We start from the raw sequence: 17,758 nt of genomic DNA, 5'->3' as shown, positions 1-17,758 counted from the left end.
CCGGGAATACCGGGGGTTATCCCGGTGAGATGGGCCTGGGGTTTTTTCTGAGAATACCGGTGAATTCTTGGGAATGCCGGTTGTTTTTTCCGGGAATACCGGGTTGTTTTCTCGGGAAATACCAGTGTTTTCCCGAGAATATCAGGTTTTCCCGGGAATACCGGGGTGTTTTCCCAGGAACACAGGGTTTTTCTAGGGATACCGAGTTTATTCTGGAATACATGGAATTACCGGGTTTTTTACTGGGAACACCTTGCGGGAAATGCTGGGTTAATCCCAGAAATTCCCAGAAATTGCCGGGGTGATTTCCCGGGAATACCGGGTTTCTCCCGGGAGCGCCGGGGTGTTTTTCCCGGGAATGCCGGTTGTTTTTCCGGGAATACCGGGTTTCTCCCGGGAGCGCCGGGGTGTTTTTCCCGGGAATGCCGGTTGTTTTTCCGGGAATACCGGGTTTCTCTCGGGAATGCCGGGGTGATTTCCCGGGAATACCTCGTTTTTCCCGACAATGCTGGGGTGCTTCTCCCGACAATAGCGGGTTTCTCCCGGGAATACCGGAGTGATTTCCCGGGAATGCCGGGGTGTTTTTCCCGGGAGTGCCGGGGTGTTTTCCCGGGAATACCGCGTTTCTCCCGGGGATGCCGCGCTTTTCCCGGCAATACCGGGTTTCTCCCGGGAATACCGGAGTGTTCTCCCGGCAATACCGGGGTGTTTTCCCGGGTGTGCCGGGGTGTTTCTCCCGGGAATGTCGGGGTGTTTTCCCGACAATACCGGGGTGTTTTCCCGGTAATGCCGCGTTTCTCCGGGAGTGCCGGGGTGTTTCTCCCGGTAATGCCGCGTTTCTCCGGGAGTGCCGGGGTGTTTCTCCCGGCAATCCGCGGCATTCCCGGCTCCGGGCCGTGTCCCCGCAGGGCTGTACGGGCGCGAGGGGATCCTGCCGGCGCGCCGTGTGCTGCGGCTGAGCGGGAAGGGGCTGTGGGAGCAGCTGCGCGACTCGCCCACGCTGCTGTGGCTGGGGCCGCGCGTGGGGCTGGACACGGAGCAGGGCATGGAGCTGCTGTGCCTGCTGGGCGTGCTGGGCTCCCTCGGGGCGCTGCTCTGCGATGCCATGCGGGACGCCCTGGTGTTCGCCCTGCTCAGGGCGTTCTACCTGTCCCTCTACCAGGTACGGGCTCGGTGTTGTCACACAGGGTCTGCTCGTGGTGCTGGGGATGGCACGGGGGGTGGGATGGGAGGAGGTGTTAAATCCCATCCTGTGCCAGCCCCCGTGGCAGCTGCTGTTGTCCCAGGGGGCTGCAAGCCCGTCCTGGAGCTGCAGAGGGGCTGGGGACAAGGACAGGGACAGAGCCAGGGAATGGCTCCCAGTGCCACAGGGCAGGGCTGGCTGGGATCTTGGGAATTAGGAATTCCTGGCTGGGCTGGAACTGCCAGAGAGTCCCTGGAATGTCCCAGCAAAGGCTGGAGCAGCCTGGGATGGTGGGATTGGGATGGGATGGGATTGAAGGTCCATGGATCCCATCCCAAACCATTCTGGGATCAAGGACACTCAGAATCCATCCCGAGGGATTTTCATGGAATTTGGGGATGGAGAAGGGAAGGGAGACCCTTCCTGGAGTCCTGAGATTCCCAGTGCAGCCCCCAGATCCCAAAATTCCTTCCTAGAGAGGAGCTGGGGTGGGGATGGATCCAATCTTGGGCTGGGAGAGCTGGGAATGGAGGGAATTGCCTGGATGGGGGAGCTTGGGGTGGGAATTGGGGCAGGAATTGCCAGAGCAGCTGTGGCTGCCCCTGGATCCCTGGAATGGCCAAGGCCAGGCTGGACACTGGGGCTGGAGCAGCTGGGACAGGGGCAGGGGTCCCTGCCATGGCACTGCAGGGGTGGCACTGGGGGGCTCTGGGGTCCCTCCCCACCCAAACCATCCTGGGATTCCCTGAATCCTCATTGATGTTTGGAGTGAGTCAGAGCTGGCTGTGGAGGGAGGAGGAGGAGGCTTCTTTTCTCTCTGGAATCAATGAATTAAAGAATAATTATATTATTGGTGTGAGCCCATCCCTCCCAGGGGTGGCTGTCACCTCCCACTGCTCCTTGCCTTTGGCCCCCACCCCCATGCCAGGGGGGTTCAGGGGGTCCGTGCCCTCCCCTGTCCCCATGGGGAAGGGTCTGGGGGTGTCAGACCCCCTGTCTGAGCCCCCTCCCCACTCCCTCTCTGCAGGTGGGACAGGTGTTCCTGTACTTCCAGTGGTGAGTCTGAGCCCTTCACTGGGGCTTTTTGGGGGGCTCAGGGCTGGGGCAGCCACCCAGGGGGGTCAGGGGGTTCTGGGGGTGGGACAGGGGGGCTCTGGTGACTGGGATAGGGGACATGGGGGGTCTGGGATAGAGGGCACAGCAGGACAGGGGCTCCTCAGGACCTGGGTGGGGGGCACGAGGGGCTCTGGGGACCAGGACAAGGGCCAGGGGACACAGTGGGGTGGGGACCTCTGGGAACACAGCAAGGAGTTTGGGGACTCAGGGGACTGGGGTGGGAGGCACAGCGAGCTCTGGGAACAGGGCAGGGGACACGGGGGGACTCTGGGGAGCAGGACAGGGGGAAGGGGGAACTCTGGGGACAAGGATGGGATGTGGGGGACTTTAGTGACTTGGGCACATTGGGGAGGATCTTTGGGGACAGGAGCATATCAGGATGGGGGGGGCTCAGCAGGGTGAAGTCCCCAACCCCACATGTGGGGTGTGACTGTCCCCAGCCCCTGTGGGACACTGGCCATGTACCCATCCCCTGTGGGGTGCAGGGTGGGGTCTCCCCCCATTTCCCCAACCCCGCGGGTGCAGGGTGGGGTCTCCCCTCCCATTTCCCCAACCCCGCGGGTGCAGGGTGGGGTCTCCCCCCATTTCCCCATCCCCCGCGGGTGCAGGGTGGGGTCTCCCCCCATTTCCCCATCCCCCGCGGGTGCAGGGTGGGGTCTCCCCCCATTTCCCCAACCCCGCCGGTGCAGGGTGGGGTCTCCCCCCCTTTCCCCACCCCCCGCGGGTGCAGGGTGGGGTCTCCCCCCCCATTTCCCCATCCCCCGCGGGAGCAGGGTGGGGTCTCCCCGCGGGAGCAGGGCGGGGGTCTCACCCGTGCCCCCCAGGGACAGCCTGCTGCTGGAGGCGGGGTTCCTGGCCGTGCTGGTGGCCCCCCTGCGCCTGCTGAGGGGGGGGTCCTCGGGCTGGAGACCCCACGACTCGGTGCCGTTCTGGGCCGTGCGCTGGCTGCTCTTCCGCCTCATGTTCGCCTCGGGCGTGGTCAAACTCAGCAGCCGCTGCCCCGCCTGGTGGGGGCTCACAGGTGAGGGGGAGGGGTGCAGGGGAGGGGGGGCTTGGGGGGCTCAGGTGAGGGGGGAGTCCCTCGATTTTAGGGACAGTGAAGGTCGTGAGGTGCTGCCCCACGTGGGGCTTACAGGTGAGGGGTGCAGGTTTGAGGGTTCAGGTGTTGGGGAAGAGTTGCAGGTTTTGGGATTCAGGTGTTGTAGCTCACAGGTGAGGGGTGCAGGTGTTTGGATTCATTTGGAAACATTTTTGCACCAGAAGCATTTCTGTGTTTGTCGCTGGCTGTACCCTGGGGTGGGATAACCAGCATTAACCCAGAATTGGGGTGAATAGATTATGCAAAAACCCCCTGATCCCCCAGCCTCAAGGCACACTTCATTTAAAAACATTTTTGCACGAGAAGCATTTCTCTGTTTGTCACTAACTGTACTCTGGGGTGGGATAACCAGCATTAACCCAGAATTGGGGTGAATTTTGGGGGTGTAGATTATGGAACATCCCAGCCCCAAATGTTTCATATGGGAGTATTTTTGCACTGGGAAATGTTTCCTTGTTTGGCATTGCCTGTACCCTGGGGTGGGAGAACCAGCATTAACCCAGAATTGGGGTGAATTTTGGGGGAGTAGATTATGGAAACCTCCCAGCCCCAAATGCTTCATTTGGAAGCGTTTTTGCACCAGAAGCATTTCTGTGTTTGTCACTGGTTTTGCTCTGGGATGGGACAATTAGTGTTAACCCAGAATTGGGGCAGTAGATCATGGAAAACCCCCCTGATGTCCCCCAGCCTCAAGGCACACTTCATTTAAAAACATTTTTGCACCAGAAGCATTTCTGTGTTTGTCACTGGCTGTACCCTGGGATGGGATAACCAGCATTAACCCAGAATTGGGGTGAATTTTGGGGGAGTAGATTATGGAAACCTCCCAGCCCCAAATGCTTCATTTGGAAGCGTTTTTGCACCAGAAGCATTTCTGTGTTTGTCGCTGGCCGTACCCTGGGGTGGGATAATGAGCATTAACCCCGAGCTGTGGTGAGTTTGGTAATTTGGTCATTAATTTGGTGTGTCCAGCGCTGCGGTTCCATTTCGAGTCGCAGTGCCTGCCCTCGCCGGGGGCGTGGCTTGCGCACCACCTGCCGCTCTGGCTGCACAAACTGGGCGTTGTCGCCACCTACGTCATCGAGGTGGCCACGCCCCCGCTGTTCTTCGCTCCGCTGCGCCGCCTGCGGCTCTTCGCCTTCTACTGCCAGGTGGGGGGGGGCACCCTGGGGGTGGGGGGCACCCTGGGGCTGGGGGGTACCCTGGGGGTGGGGGGGGCACCCTGGGGGTGGGGGGGTACCTGGGGCTGGGGGATCATCCCTGGGGCTGGGGGGGGTACCCTGGGGGTGGGGGGCACACCCTGGGGCTGGGGGTGCTGGTGGTCACTCTGCACTTCAGTTCCTCCCCAGTTTTGTCCCCTGTGGCCCCCACTCTTTGTGATCCCCTGTCGTGCCAGGGGGGACTCCAGGGTCTCAGGAGCTGGGGGGGGCTCTTGGGACTGGGGGTCACTCTGCATTTTGGGTGCCTCCCCAGTTCTGTCCTGTGGCCATCACAGTCCTGTGACCCCCCACTCTTTGTGCCCCCTGTCGTGACAGGGGGACCCCAAGGCGCTTCTCAAGGATTTGGGGGTGGGCTCCTCCCTCTGGGGGTGCTGGAGGTTTGGGGTGTCCCATGTGACCAGCCCTGTGACCCCGTGGGTCCCTTTGTGCCCCTTTGTGTTCCCATGGGGCCTGGGCTTGACTCCTCACCACAGGCACTGGGAGATGAGGTGCCCACACTGGTGCTACTGGTTTGGGGTGTGCCCAGTGTCCTGTGACACCCCAAACCCCACCTGTCCCCCCTCCAGGTGCTGCTGCAGGTCCTCATCATCCTCACAGGCAACTACAACTTCTTCAACGTGCTGACCATCGTGCTGGCCCTGTCCCTGCTGGATGAGGAGCACGTGGGGCTCTGGCTGGGCCGGCCCCGCAGGAGGCACAGCTCTGGTGAGACCCCAATTGGGGCTGGGGGCTCCTGGGGGGACAGGGGATATGGGGGGAGGGTGGGAATGGCAGGGGCTGTGCCTGGGGATGATGTGGGGCTCAGCTGTGAAACAGGGAATGGTTGGAGTGGGATGGGGCATTAAATCCCATCCCAGCCTTAAATCCCATCCCATTGCAGCCTTGAATCCCATCCCATCCCAGCCTTTAATCCCATCCCATTGCAGCCTGCAGAGGGGCTGGGGACAAGGACAGGGCCAGGGGACAGGGAATGGCTCCCAGTGCCACAGGGCAGGGCTGGCTGGGATCTTGGGCAGCAATTGCTGGCTGGGCTGGAACTGCCAGAGCAGCTGTGGCTGCCCCTGGATCCCTGGAATGGCCAAGGCCAGGCTGGACACTGGGGCTGGAGCAGTGGGACAGGGGCAGGGGTCCCTGCCATGGCACTGCAGGGCTGGCACTGGGGGGCTCTGGGGTCCCTCCCCACCCAACCCATTCCAGCATTCCCTGAATCCTCCCTGGTGTTGGGGGCTCCAATGAGTGTGAAGGGAGGAGGTTTCTTCTCCCTCTGAAATTGGGGAATTAAGGAGTAATTAAATAATGTGTGAGGCCATCCCTCCCGGGGGGGCTGTCACCCCACAGGGAGCTCCCACCCTTTAGGATATCCTTTTGGAATTCCCTATCCCAGTGTGTCCCTGCTGCTCCTGGCCCTTTCTCTCCTCACTCCCACCCTTTGGAATTCCCAATTCTGGCCCTTTCCCTGCTCCTTCCCTGTCCCTGCAGTGCTGGCAGCATCCCTGCTTTTTGGGGAGGGGGATCCTTTCCACGGTGCCCCCAGGGCTGGGGGGGTCCCAGGCAGGCTCTGAGCCCCTCCCTGCCCCAGCCTGGCCCCCCAGCCTGGGCTCAGTGCTGGCTGTGCTGCTGGAGCTCTGCACCTACGGGCTGCTGCTCTACTGGACCGTGCACTACTTCAGCCTGGAGCTGGACTGGGACAGGAAACTGCTGGACTCCAGAGTGGGTAGGTGCTGGGGGGCAGGGCCCTGCGCCCCCCAACTCCCTGAGGGGCTGGGGGCTCTCCCTGAGCCCCAGGGCTGTGTCCCCCTGCAGCTTTCACCTACCACGAGTTCAGCACGTGGCTGCGGGCGGTGACGCTGCCGCTGGTGGGGGTGGCATTCCTGTCCCTGTCCTGGGAGATCCTGGTGGCCATGTACCGGTGGGTCTGGGGGCCTGGGGGCATTGGGGGGGTCCCCAGGGGTTTGGGGGGGGTACTAGGGAGCCCCCAGGGGTTTGGGGGGCACTGGGGAGCCCCCAGGACTATGGGGAACACTGGGGTGTTCCCAGGGGTTTGGGGGGTCCCCAGGGGTTTTTGGGGAGCACTAAGGAGCCCCAAGGGGTGTGGGGGGCACTGGGGAGCCCTCATGGGTTTGGGGGACTCTGGGTGACACTGAGGATGACTCACTGGGTTGTGGGGGGCACTGGAGTTTCCCCAGGGGCGTGGGGGACATGGGGGTGTGGAGAGCACTGGGGTATCCCCAGGGTTTTGGGGTACTCTGGGGAAGCCCCCAGGGGTTTGGGTGACAAAGGGGAGCCCCCAGGGGTTTGGGTGACAAAGGGGAGTCCTCAGGGGTTTGGGTGACAAAGGGGAGTCCTCAGGGGTGTAGGGAGCACTGGGGTGGGAGCTGGGAAGGGGTGACCCCCCTGTGGGATTTCAGCAGTCCCACACAGCATGGGGGGGGGGGGGGGGGGGTTTTTAACCCCTCACCCCCTCCAGCACCCCCAGACTGTGGGGGCCGAGCCCCTTGCCCCCTAACCCCCCTTTGTGCCCCAGCTGTGCCTGTGTGCGGGGCTGTTTCTGGAAGCTCTGGGCCACCCTGCAATGGGCCATCATGGCCACGGCCACCGTGGGGCTGTTCACCATCAGCCTGGTGAGGCTGGGGGGATCCTGGGGGGACCCTGGGGACCCCCACCCCCCCGGCTGACAGCCCCCCTGCCCCCAGGTGCCCTTCACCCAGATTGAGCAGCAGTCCAGCGGGCAGCTGTGGCCGGGCGTGCAGCGGCTCTTCGGGGCCGTGCAGCAGTTCCAGCTGGTCGGCTCCTACGGGCTCTTCCGCAGGATGACCGGGCTGGGCGGGCGGCCCGAGATCGTGCTGGAGGGCAGCTACGATGGGCACAGCTGGAGGGTGAGCCTGGGCACAGCTGGGCACAGCTGGGGGGCAGCTACGATGGGCACAGCTGGAGGGTGAGCCTGGGCACAGCTGGGGGGCAGCTACGATGGGCACAGCTGGAGGGTGAGCCTGGGCACAGCTGGGCACAGCTGGGGGGCAGCTACGATGGGCACAGCTGGAGGGTGAGGCTGGGCACAGCTGGGCACAGCTGGGGGGCAGCTACGATGGGCACAGCTGGAGGGTGAGCCTGGGCACAGCTGGGCACAGCTGGGGGGCAGCTACGATGGGCACAGCTGGAGGGTGAGCCTGGGCACAGCTGGGGGGCAGCTACGATGGGCACAGCTGGAGGGTGAGCCTGGGCACAGCTGGGCACAGCTGGGGGGCAGCTACAATGGGCACAGCTGGAGGGTGAGCCTGGGCACAGCTGGGGGGCAGCTACGATGGGCACAGCTGGAGGGTGAGCCTGGGCACAGCTGGGGGGCAGCTACGATGGGCACAGCTGGAGGGTGAGCCTGGGCACAACTGGGCACAGCTGGAGGGCAGCTACAATGGGCACAGCTGGAGGGTGAGCCTGGGCACAGCTGGAGGGCAGCTACGATGGGCACAGCTGGAGGGTGAGCCTGGGCACAACTGGGCACAGCTGGGGGGCAGCTACGATGGGCACAGCTGGAGGGTGAGCCTGGGCACAGCTGGAGGGTGAGCCTGGGCACAGCTGGGGGGCAGCTATGATGGGCACAGCTGGAGGGTGAGCCTGGGCACAGCTGGAGGGTGAGCCTGGGCACAGCTGGGGGTGAGCCTGGGCACAGCTGGAGGGCAGCTACGATGGGCACAGCTGGAGGGTGAGCCTGGGATGGGCACAGCTGGACACAGGAATCTGGTGTTCTGCCCCAGAATCCCATGATTTTGGGTGGGAAGGTGTTTCCCCATCCCATCCTGTAAAACACCCTACTCTGTGTCAGTGCCCCATTCCCACCCCAGCCATTCCCAATCACACAGGAGATCCTGTTCAGACACCCTGTTCTGTGTCAGAGTCCCCATTTCCACCCCATCCTGTAAAACACCCTGCTCTGTGTCAGGACCCCCCAATCCCACCCTATACAGACACCCTGCTCTGTGTCAGGGCCCCCAATCCCACCCTATACAGACACCCTGCTCTGTGTCAGGACCCCCCAATCCCACCCTATACAGACACCCTGCTCTGTGTCAGGGCCCCCAATCCCACCCTATACAGACACCCTGCTCTGTGTCAGGGCCCCCAATCCCACCCTATACAGACACCCTGCTCTGTGTCAGGGCCCCCAATCCCACCCTATACAGACACCCTGCTCTGTGTGAGGGTCCCCCAATCCCACCCTATACAGACACCCTGCTCTGTGTCAGGGTCCCCATTCCCAATCCCATTCTATACAGACACCCTGCTCTGTGTCAGGGTCCCCATTCCCAATCCCATTCTATACAGACACCCTGCTCTGTGTCAGGGCCCCCAATCCCACCCTATACAGACACCCTGCTCTGTGTCAGCCCCGTTGTCACCCCTCTGTCCCTCCCAGGAGATCGAGTTCATGTACAAGCCGGGGAACGTGAGCGTGGCCCCGCCCGTGGTGGCCCCACACCAGCCCCGCCTGGACTGGCAGCTCTGGTTCGCTGCCCTGGGACCCCCCCAGAGCAGCCCCTGGTTCAGTGCCCTGCTGCTGCGGCTGCTGCAGGGGCAGCCTGATGGTCAGTGGGGCTGGGGGGCTCTGGGGGGGCTCTGGGGGGCTATGGGGGCACAGGGTGGGGTGGGGTCTGCCCAGCATTGCTACCACCGTGGCTTTGAGGTGTCCCTGTCTGTGTTTGGGTGACTCTGGTTGTGTTTGGGGTGACTGTGTCTGTGTTTTGGTGACTCTGGCTGTATTTGGGGTGTCCCTGACCCGTTTTGGGGTTGATTTGGGGTGTCCCTGTCTGTGTTTGGGGTGTCCCTGTCTGTGTTTGGGGTTGATTTGGGGTGTCCCTGTCTATATTTGGGGTGTCCCTGTCTGTGTTTGGGGTGTCCCTGTCTGTATTTGGGTCCCCCTGACCCGTTTTGGGGGTTGATTTGGGGTGTCCCTGTCTATATTTGGGGTATCCCTGTCTGTGTTTGGGGTGTCCCTGGGTTGATTTGGGGTGTCCCTGTCTGTGTTTGGGGTGTCCCTGTCTGTGTTTGGGGTGTCCCTGTCTGTGTTTGGGGTTGATTTGGGGTGTCCCTGTCTGTATTTGGGGTGTCCCTGTCTGTGTTTGGGGTGTCCCTGTCTGTGTTTGGGGTGTCCCTGACCCGTTTTTGGGGTGCCCCGCCCCGCAGTGATCCGCCTGCTGCAGACAGACCCCGCCCAGTTCCCGTTCCAGGGCCGCCCCCCCACCTTCCTGCGGGCCCAGCTCTACAAGTACTGGTTCACTGCCCCCGGGGGGCCCAGGTGAGGGCGGGTCTCTGAGGGCCCCCACGGGGGGAGCTGGGGTCACCTGGGCCCCCAACTCGGGCACAGGGGGGGATTTGGGGTCCCTCAGCCCCCAGCCCAGCCTTGGGGAGGTTTGGGGTCCCCTGAGTCCCCAGTACAGAGGGGTTTGGGCTCATCTGAGCCCCCAGCCTGGCACAGGGGATGGTTCTGGGGTCCCTGAGCCCCCAGGCCAGCCCTGGGGATGGTTTTGGGGTCCCTGAGCCCCCCGTGCCCCCAGGGCAGCCCTGGGGATGGTTTTGGGGTCCCTGAGCCCCCCGTGCCCCCAGCCCTGGGGGTGGGTCTGGGGTCCCTGAGCCCCCAGGGCAGCCCTGGGGAGGTTTGGGGTCCCTGAGCCCCCCGTGCCCCCAGCCCTGGGGGTGGGTCTGGGGTCCCTGAGCCCCCCAGCCCTGGGGGTGGGTCTGGGGTCCCTGAGCCCCCAGGGCAGCCCTGGGGAGGTTTGGGGTCCCTGAGCCCCCCGTGCCCCCAGCCCAGCCCCGTGGTGGCGCCGGCAGCACGTGCAGGAATTCTTCCCGGCCGTGTCCCTGGGAGACCCCAGGCTGGAGTCCCTGCTCAGCCAGCACGGCCTCAAGGTGGGTCTGGGGGTGCCCCCTCCCCTCCCTCGCCCTGCCCCCCATCCCTGAGCACCCCTGAGCCCTGCCCTGCCCCCCATCCTCCATCCCCCCTCACCCTGCCCTGCCCCCACTCCCCTGTTCCTGATTCTCTCTGCCTCCACCTTGATCCCCCTGAGCCCCCAATCCCCCTCCCTGACCCCTTTTTCAGACCCTGATCCCCCCTTCCTTCCCTCCCTCTCCCCTGACCCCATTCCCACACCCCAATCCCAATTTTTGGCCCCTGACTCTTTTCCCTCACTCCCAGTCCCGTTCCCCTCCCTGACCCTGTTTGCCCCCCAAGAACAAACCCTCACCCAACCCCATTTCCTCCAGAACAAAGTCCCCCCCCCAATCCCTGTCTCCTCCCAGGATGAGCCCCCCAATCCCATTTCCCCCAGAATCAGCCTCCCAATGCCATTCTCCCCTGAGGACAAATTGCCCTCCCAATCCTATTTCCCCCAGACAAACCCCATTTTCCCCCAGGACAAGCCCCCCAAACCCCCTTTCCCCAGTACGAACCCAAACCCCCTTTCCCCAGGACAAGCCCCCCAAACCCCAATTCCCCCCAGTACAAACCTCAAAACCCCCTTTGCCCAGTACAAACCCCAAAACCCCCTTTCCCCCCCAATACAAACCTCCTTTCCCCAGGACAAACCCCCCCCAAACCCCCTTTCCCCAGGACAAACCCCAAACCCCCTTTGCCCCCAATACAAACCCCAATTCCCCCAATACAAACCCCCCCAACCCCCTTTCCCCAGGACAAACCCCCAAACCCCCTTTCCCCCCAATACAAACCCCAATTCCCCCAATACAAATCCCCTTTTCCCAGGACAAGCCCCCCAAACCCCAATTCCCCCAGTACAAACCCCAACCCCCCTTTCCCCAGTACAGCCCCCCCAAACCCCAATTCCCCCCAATACAAATCCCCTTTCCCCAGTACAACCCCCAACCCCCTTTCCCCAGTACAGCCCCCCCAAACCCCAATTCCCCCAATACAAACCCCAACCCCCCTTTCCCCAGTACAGCCCCCCCAAACCCCAATTCCCCCAGTACAAACCCCAACCCCCTTTCCGCAGGACAAGCCCCCCCCGCGCCCCCGCCCCGGCTCGGCCGTGCCGCGGTTCCTGCTCTGGCTGCGCCGCCTGTGCCGCCCCTTCTCGGGCCCCGCGCTGCTCTGGTCCCTCTACCTGGTGGCCGCCACCGCGGGGCTGCTGCGGGCCCTGGCGCGGGGGGCGCGGGGGGCGCGGGGGGCGACAGCCCCGGCTCGCCACAGAGCGCCGCGGGAGCGCAACGGGGAACGGAACGGGACACGCGGCACCGAGGGGACACGCGGCACCGAGGGGACACGCGGCACCGAGGGGACACGGAGCACCGAGGGGACACGCGGCACCGAGGGGACACGCGGCACCGAGGGGACACGGAGCACCGAGGGGACACGGAGCACCGAGGGGACACGCGGCACCGAGGGGACACGGAGCACCGAGGGGACACGCGGCACCGAGGGGACACGCGGCACCGAGGGGACACGGAGCACCGAGGGGACACGCGGCACCGAGGGGACACGGAGCACCGAGGGGACACGCGGCACCGAGGGGACACGCGGCACCGAGGGGACACGCGGCACCGAGGGCCGGCACGGCAACAAAAGGAAGAAGTAGCCCCCTCCAACCCTCCCCCCAAAAAACAGGGGAGGGGGCGAGTCCCCGGGAGGGAGGGCGGCGCTTGTTGCAGCCCGCGTGCCTTCGGCGCGGTGTGGTGGCCGTGAGGGGTGGGGGCGGCTTGGGGACCCTTCCCCAGCATTTCAGGGCTGTTTGGGGATCCCTTCCCGGTGTTTGGGGACACCTTGGGGGCCCCTCCTCACTATTTGGGGGTTGTTTGGGACCCCTCCTCACTATTTCGGGGTTGTTTGGGGATCCCTTCCCAGTGTTTGGGGACACCTTGGGGACCCCTCCTCAGTGTTTGGGGGTCCCTTCACAGTGTTTGGGGACACTTTGGGGACCCTGCCCCACTGTCCAGGAACTCCTTGGGGACCCGACCCCAATGTATGAGGACCCCTCCCCAGTGCCTGAGGTGTCCCCATTGCCTGGGGACCCTGTCCCACTGCCCCAGGACCCCTTGGGGACCCCTCCCCACCACCTGGGGACCCTGTCCCACTGCCCCAGGACCCCCCCGGGCCCCGCAGTGGGGAGGGGGCTCAGCACAGGTCAGGGCTCTGTGCCCACGGGCTGCAGCAGTGTGGGCAGTGCCAGCCCCTCTGCTCACCCTGCCCAGCCCTTCAGGTCACTTTGGGGTCCCCCCCGGCACTTTGGGGTGCTCCCCCCGCACACTCCCCCCTCCCCCCCATGGGCTCTGCCCCTCCCACCCCGGCTCAGCCCCAACCCAGAGGTTTCCTATAATTTTCTAATTAAAGCCTTTGACATTCCAGCCCCGCAGCTCTCCTGAGATTTGGGGGGGTCCTGGGCTCTGCCAGGTGACCCCCGTTTTGGGGAGGGATTGGCACGGGGGGTGCAGCAGAAGCACATTTATTGTGGAGCCCCAGGGCGGGGTCTGGGGGTGCTGTGGGGGCTGGGCGGGGTTTGGGGGGCCCGGCGGGGTTCGGGGGGGCCGGGCAGGGTTCGGGGGGGCCGGGCAGGGTTTGGGGGGCCCGGCGGGGTTCGGGGGTCACCGGCAGGGTTCGGGGGTCACCGGCAGGGTTCGGGGGGGTCCGGCGAGGTTCGGGGGTCACCAGCAGGGTTCGGGGGTCACCAGCAGAGCTGCCCCGGGCAGTATTTGTCGATGAGCCCCTGGTAGTACGCGCGGAGCTGCTGCACGTCGGGCAGCTCCTCCTGCTTGGTGTACAGGTCGAACTTGCTGTGAGGGATAAAAGGGGGGGTCAGGGAGCCCCCAAAGCCGCGGGGGTCCCGGCCGAGCCCCCAGCCCCCCCGGGCACGCACTTGAGCTCCCGGACCCAGGGCAGCATGCGCTGGTCCTCCTCGGAGCACAGGTGCCCGTAGTCGCCGTGGGCGTGCCAGGGGTAGAAGGAGTGGAAGCGAACCATGTAGAAGGCCTGGGGTGGGGGGGGACACGGGTTTGGGGTGATCCCCCCGCACCCCAAACCTCGCGGGGGTCCCTGGGCCCCTCCAGGCTGAGCTCACCTCCTTGGGCAGGGCGAACTTGTTGAACTTCATCACTTGGTACATGTACTCTGAAAAGGGTGGGGGGCGTAGGGAGGGGCTGGACCCTCACCGGGGGGGACCCCGAGAGGTGCAGACCCCTCCCAAAATCACAGAGCCCCCCCGGGAGCTGCAGCCCCTGCCCCGCAGTCCTTACAAGGGGGGGGAGGGTCAGTGCAGGTTCCGGGGGGCACCAGGGCCCCGGTTGGGGGTGGGGGGCCCTGGCCCGAGGAGGGACCCCCCCGCCCCAGCCCCCCCAAACTCACCATCGTGGCCCCAGGACATGAGGACGTTGTCCAGGCCGCAGCCGGGCTGGTACATCCCGCACTCGGTGCTGGGGATGGGGCGGGGGGTGAGGGGCTGCGCCCCCATCCCCCGCCCCCCAAAATCCCCCAAAACAGCCCCCGCCCCCTAAACTCCCCCGCCCCCCGCTCACCTGTACCGGGGGTCTTTGGTGTCGGGGTTGTCGTGGAAGGTGGAGTCCCCATAAACCACCGACTTCTGCACCTTGCAGCCCACCGGGAAGGTGTCCCCGACCACGGCCCACTGCGGGGGGACGGGGGGGTCACAACACCCTGGTTCCTCGGGCGGACCCCCCCGAGCCCCCTCCCCACTCACCTGGGGCTCCCCGAACAGCACCAGCACCTTGCCCAGGTCGTGCAGGAGCCCCACGAGGTGGAACCAGTCTGGGGGGGGAGCGGGGCCGTGTCACCGCGGGCCGGCGACCTCGGCGGGGACAGGGCGGGCGCGGCCGGCCGCGGCTCTACCTTTATCGGGGTGCGCCCGGCGGATCCCCTCGGCCGTCTGGAAGGCGTGGAAGGAGTTGGGGAAATCCACGTCGGGGTCCGACTCGTCCACCAGCTGGTCCAGCAGCTCCAGCGCCTCCATCACGCTCATCCTCCGCAGCGAGCACGAGCCGTACTGCGCGCTCTGGGGACGCGCGGGGACACCGCGGCCACACCGTGGGGACGCGCCATCCCCACCCCGACACCCTCCCCGGGGCTGGGGACGGGGGGTCCGCGCCCCCCAAACGGGCTGGGATGGGGTGCGGGGTGGGTTTGGGGTGCGGGGTGGGAGGGCTGGGACGCCCCCCGCTCTGTGGTGGCCCTGGGGACACAGGTGACAGCGGGGGACACGCGGTGACCCGGGGCGGTCCCCACCTTCCTGCGGACGAACTCCACGGTCTGGTGCGTGTGCATGAGCAGGTAGGTGTTGTACACGCGGTCGATCAGCTTCCCCTCCTGCGGGGCAGCGCCGGCGGCTGGGGGGGCTCCGGGGGATCCCCCAGTGTCCCCCCGCCCAGCCCGGGGTGCCAGAATCCCCCGGGGCTGCTCCCGGCAGCAGGGCGGGACCCCCGGGACCCCATAGAGCCGAGCCCCCCAACACACACCCGGTTTTGGGGCTCCTGGGACCCCCAGCACCTCCCCCGTGCAGCCGAACCCCCGACACCCACTCGAATTTGGGGCTCCCGGAACCCATGGGACCCCACGCAGCTGAACCCCCCGACACCCACCCGAATTTGGGGTCCCTCGGACCCCTTCCCACTCACGGTGTAGTTGCGGAACTCGCTCTTGGCCTTGCCGGGTTTGGGCTCCTCGGAGGAGTCGGGGTCCTGCGGGGGGAGGGGGGCTCAGGGGGATCGGGTGGCACCGCGGGACAGGGACAGGGGACAGGGACGGGAGTGGCTCAGGGGTCCCATCCTGCCCCCAGCCTGGGCACAGCGGGACAGGGACAGGAGGCTGGGGACAGTGGGACGTTGGCACCGAGGAGGGTGCTGGCGGCGTGGGATGGCACCATGGCAGGGGGTGACAGTGTCACACACCGCTGCGTGGGGTCGCACAGCGTCACACGGTGTCACACAGTGTCTCACGGTGTCACACAATCACACAGTGTCACACTTTGTCACACGGTGTCAGACACAATCACCCAATGTCACACCTTGTCACACACGTCGCACACTATCAGTCACACGGTGTCACACGGTGTCACACATCACCACACGCTGTCCCCCCCACCCCGGGGCACAGACAGGCCCGGGGGTGCTGTCCCCGATTCCCGGAGGGGTCCAGTCCAGGTTGTCCCTGTTGGGGACCCTGTGAGGGTCCCTGCTCAGCCCCACGGGCGCTGTGGGACCCCCCGGACTGGCCCTGACCCCCAAACCCTGCCCATGGCCTGGGGACACGGCTGGGACCCTCGGGGTGGGGTGGCACCCCGAGCAGTGAGGACATGGCCAAGGGGTCTCCCCTGCCCCCCCCCCCCCGGGTTTGGGGTGGCCCAGGTGAGCCTGTTCCTCCCCAGGTGAGCGCCCCGAGCCCCCCTGGCCGCACTCACCGCCTGGAGGCCGCTCATGGTGGGTGCGGGGCTGCGGGGCAGCCGCGGGACCCCCCGGTTTTATGGCGGGGGTGGCGCGGGGGGCCCGCCCGGCCCCGCGGGGACAATCGGTGACCAGTTAACCCGGCCCGGTTAATGTTTGACCCCCGCGCCCGCCTGGGGGGCTGCGGCTGCCGGAGGGGGCTGTGGGACCCTCGGGATGGGCACCCCCAGCCCCGGTGACCCCCCGGGTGCGGAGTGACCCCGCAGGGACACGGGGAGCGGAGCCGGACGTGGGGACACGGGGACACGGAGCAGAGCTGGCACTGCCCCGGGGGGACACCGGCCTGGGATGGGGACAGCGATGGGCAGGGGTGTGACAGGGCACGGGCACGGCTGGCACGGCACGGGCGGGCACGGACACGTGTGGGCACGGCCGGGACAGGGCACGTGTGGGCACAGGCACGGCTGGACACGGCCGGACATGGGCACGTCCCCCTGGGGATGTGGCAGGGGTGTCACACACACGTGGGTGTGTCCCCGCATCCGCAGCCCCCGCTTGTCACCTCCTGCCCCTGAGGGACCCGGTGCCTGTCCCTGGACACGGGCACCCCTCGCCCACCCCCTGATTTCCCACCCCTATGGGATCGCCGTGCCCCATCCCATATCCCATCCCAATGGGATCACCGTGCCCATCCCATATCCCATCCTTGTGGGATCACCGTGCCCATCCCTGATTTCCCATCCCTGTGGGATCACCGTGCCCATCCCTGATTTCCCATCCCTGTGGGATCACCGTGCCCATCCCTGATTTCCCATCCCTGTGGGATCACCGTGCCCATCCCTGATTTCCCATCCCTGTGGGATCACCGTGCCCATCCCATATCCCATCCCTGTGGGATCACCGTGCCCATCCCTGATTTCCCATCCCTGTGGGATCACCGTGCCCATCCCATATCCCATCCCTATGGGATCACCGTGCCCATCCCTGATTTCCCATCCCTGTGGGATCACCGTGCTCCATCCCACACCCCCCCATGTCCCAGCCCCACCAGGCTCCATTCCAGCTCCTCCTCACACTCTTTGTTTATTCCACACAAACCGGGATTCCCGGGAAGCAGCGACGCTCCGCGATCTGGGGCAGGAGGGGTCGGGCTCGTGGGGACACCGGGGGAGGGGACAAAGGCGCGGGACACCCATGGGGTGGACACAGCTCCGGTGGCGTCCGTGGGATCCCATCCCAGCGCCACCCGGGACACCCCTCCCCCGCCAGGGGACACCGTGAGCCATTGCTGGGACACCCCGTCCTGAAACCTCCGGAGGATGGACACCCAAGGGACAGCTCCGGCCATGGGACACCCGGGGGACATCCTGCCCCAAACCCTCCCGGGACACCCAGGTACCCTGGGGAATGGGGGTGCTCCTGGGGAATGGGGAGTTCTAGGAATGGGGTGCTCTGGGGAATGGGGGTGCCCTGAAGTGCTTGGGATGCTCCTGAGTGAATGGGGGTGCTCCTGGGAATGGGGGTGTTCTTACAGGAATGGGGGTGCCCTGAAGTGTTTGGGGTGTTCCTGAGGGAATGGGGATATTCTTATGGGAATGGGGGTGCCCTGAAGTGTTTGGGGTGCTCCTGTGGGAATGGGGTGCTCTGGAGGGAAGGGGGGAGGTGGGACAGTGACCTGGGGTCACACACCCCTGTCCCACCACGCCTTGGGGTGCAGCCCTGGCAGGTGACAGCAGCACCCCGGGGTGACAG

General features: G+C 65.4%; 2 protein-coding genes across 3 annotated transcripts in view; one reads left to right on the top strand and one right to left on the bottom strand.

Moving 5' to 3' along the window:
• Positions 1–12,198, top strand: part of LMF2 (lipase maturation factor 2) — a gene marked incomplete at both ends in the record, with an annotated part of 23,094 nt that extends 10,896 nt beyond the window's left edge. The window contains 13 exons of the mRNA XM_079304486.1: positions 849–1,162; positions 2,211–2,239; positions 3,124–3,320; positions 4,371–4,549; positions 5,185–5,323; positions 6,198–6,332; positions 6,422–6,527; positions 7,143–7,239; positions 7,312–7,494; positions 9,030–9,198; positions 9,797–9,908; positions 10,417–10,519; positions 11,617–12,198. Coding sequence (XP_079160612.1) covers positions 849–1,162; positions 2,211–2,239; positions 3,124–3,320; positions 4,371–4,549; positions 5,185–5,323; positions 6,198–6,332; positions 6,422–6,527; positions 7,143–7,239; positions 7,312–7,494; positions 9,030–9,198; positions 9,797–9,908; positions 10,417–10,519; positions 11,617–12,198 — 2,345 coding nt within the window. The remainder of the gene's footprint in view (positions 1–848; positions 1,163–2,210; positions 2,240–3,123; positions 3,321–4,370; positions 4,550–5,184; positions 5,324–6,197; positions 6,333–6,421; positions 6,528–7,142; positions 7,240–7,311; positions 7,495–9,029; positions 9,199–9,796; positions 9,909–10,416; positions 10,520–11,616) is intronic.
• A 1,044-nt stretch (positions 12,199–13,242) lies between these two features.
• On the bottom strand, positions 13,243–16,108 carry MIOX (myo-inositol oxygenase). Of its 2 annotated transcripts, XM_079304789.1 has the most exons (10): positions 16,024–16,107; positions 15,242–15,304; positions 14,853–14,933; positions 14,460–14,622; positions 14,311–14,378; positions 14,129–14,238; positions 13,959–14,026; positions 13,675–13,724; positions 13,474–13,586; positions 13,243–13,390 (listed from the first exon to the last, which is right to left on the bottom strand). In XM_079304789.1, the coding sequence occupies exons 1-10, from the start codon at positions 16,039–16,041 to the stop codon at positions 13,282–13,284; spliced, it is 843 nt and encodes a 280-aa protein (XP_079160915.1). In that variant the 5' UTR covers positions 16,042–16,107; the 3' UTR covers positions 13,243–13,281. The 2 variants fall into 2 exon arrangements, with proteins under 2 accessions (XP_079160915.1, XP_079160914.1); XM_079304788.1 differs by having other exon boundaries at positions 14,129–14,378; positions 16,024–16,108.
• Between the last annotated feature and the right edge of the window lie 1,650 nt (positions 16,109–17,758).

This window comes from Erithacus rubecula (assembly GCF_903797595.1).
Source record: "Erithacus rubecula genome assembly, chromosome: 4".
In the NCBI taxonomy this organism is placed as follows: domain Eukaryota; kingdom Metazoa; phylum Chordata; class Aves; order Passeriformes; family Muscicapidae; genus Erithacus; species Erithacus rubecula.
This window is presented reverse-complemented; position numbering and strand designations above follow the sequence as displayed.

Bases quoted from the DNA above. Each gene is read 5' to 3' on its own strand.
- MIOX (XM_079304788.1), bottom strand. The intron at 14,027-14,128 runs GTGAGCGGGGGG...CCCCATCCCCAG, and splicing joins ACCAAAGACCCCCGGTACAG to CACCGAGTGCGGGATGTACC. The intron at 13,391-13,473 runs GTGCGTGCCCGG...TATCCCTCACAG, and splicing joins CCCTGGGTCCGGGAGCTCAA to CAAGTTCGACCTGTACACCA.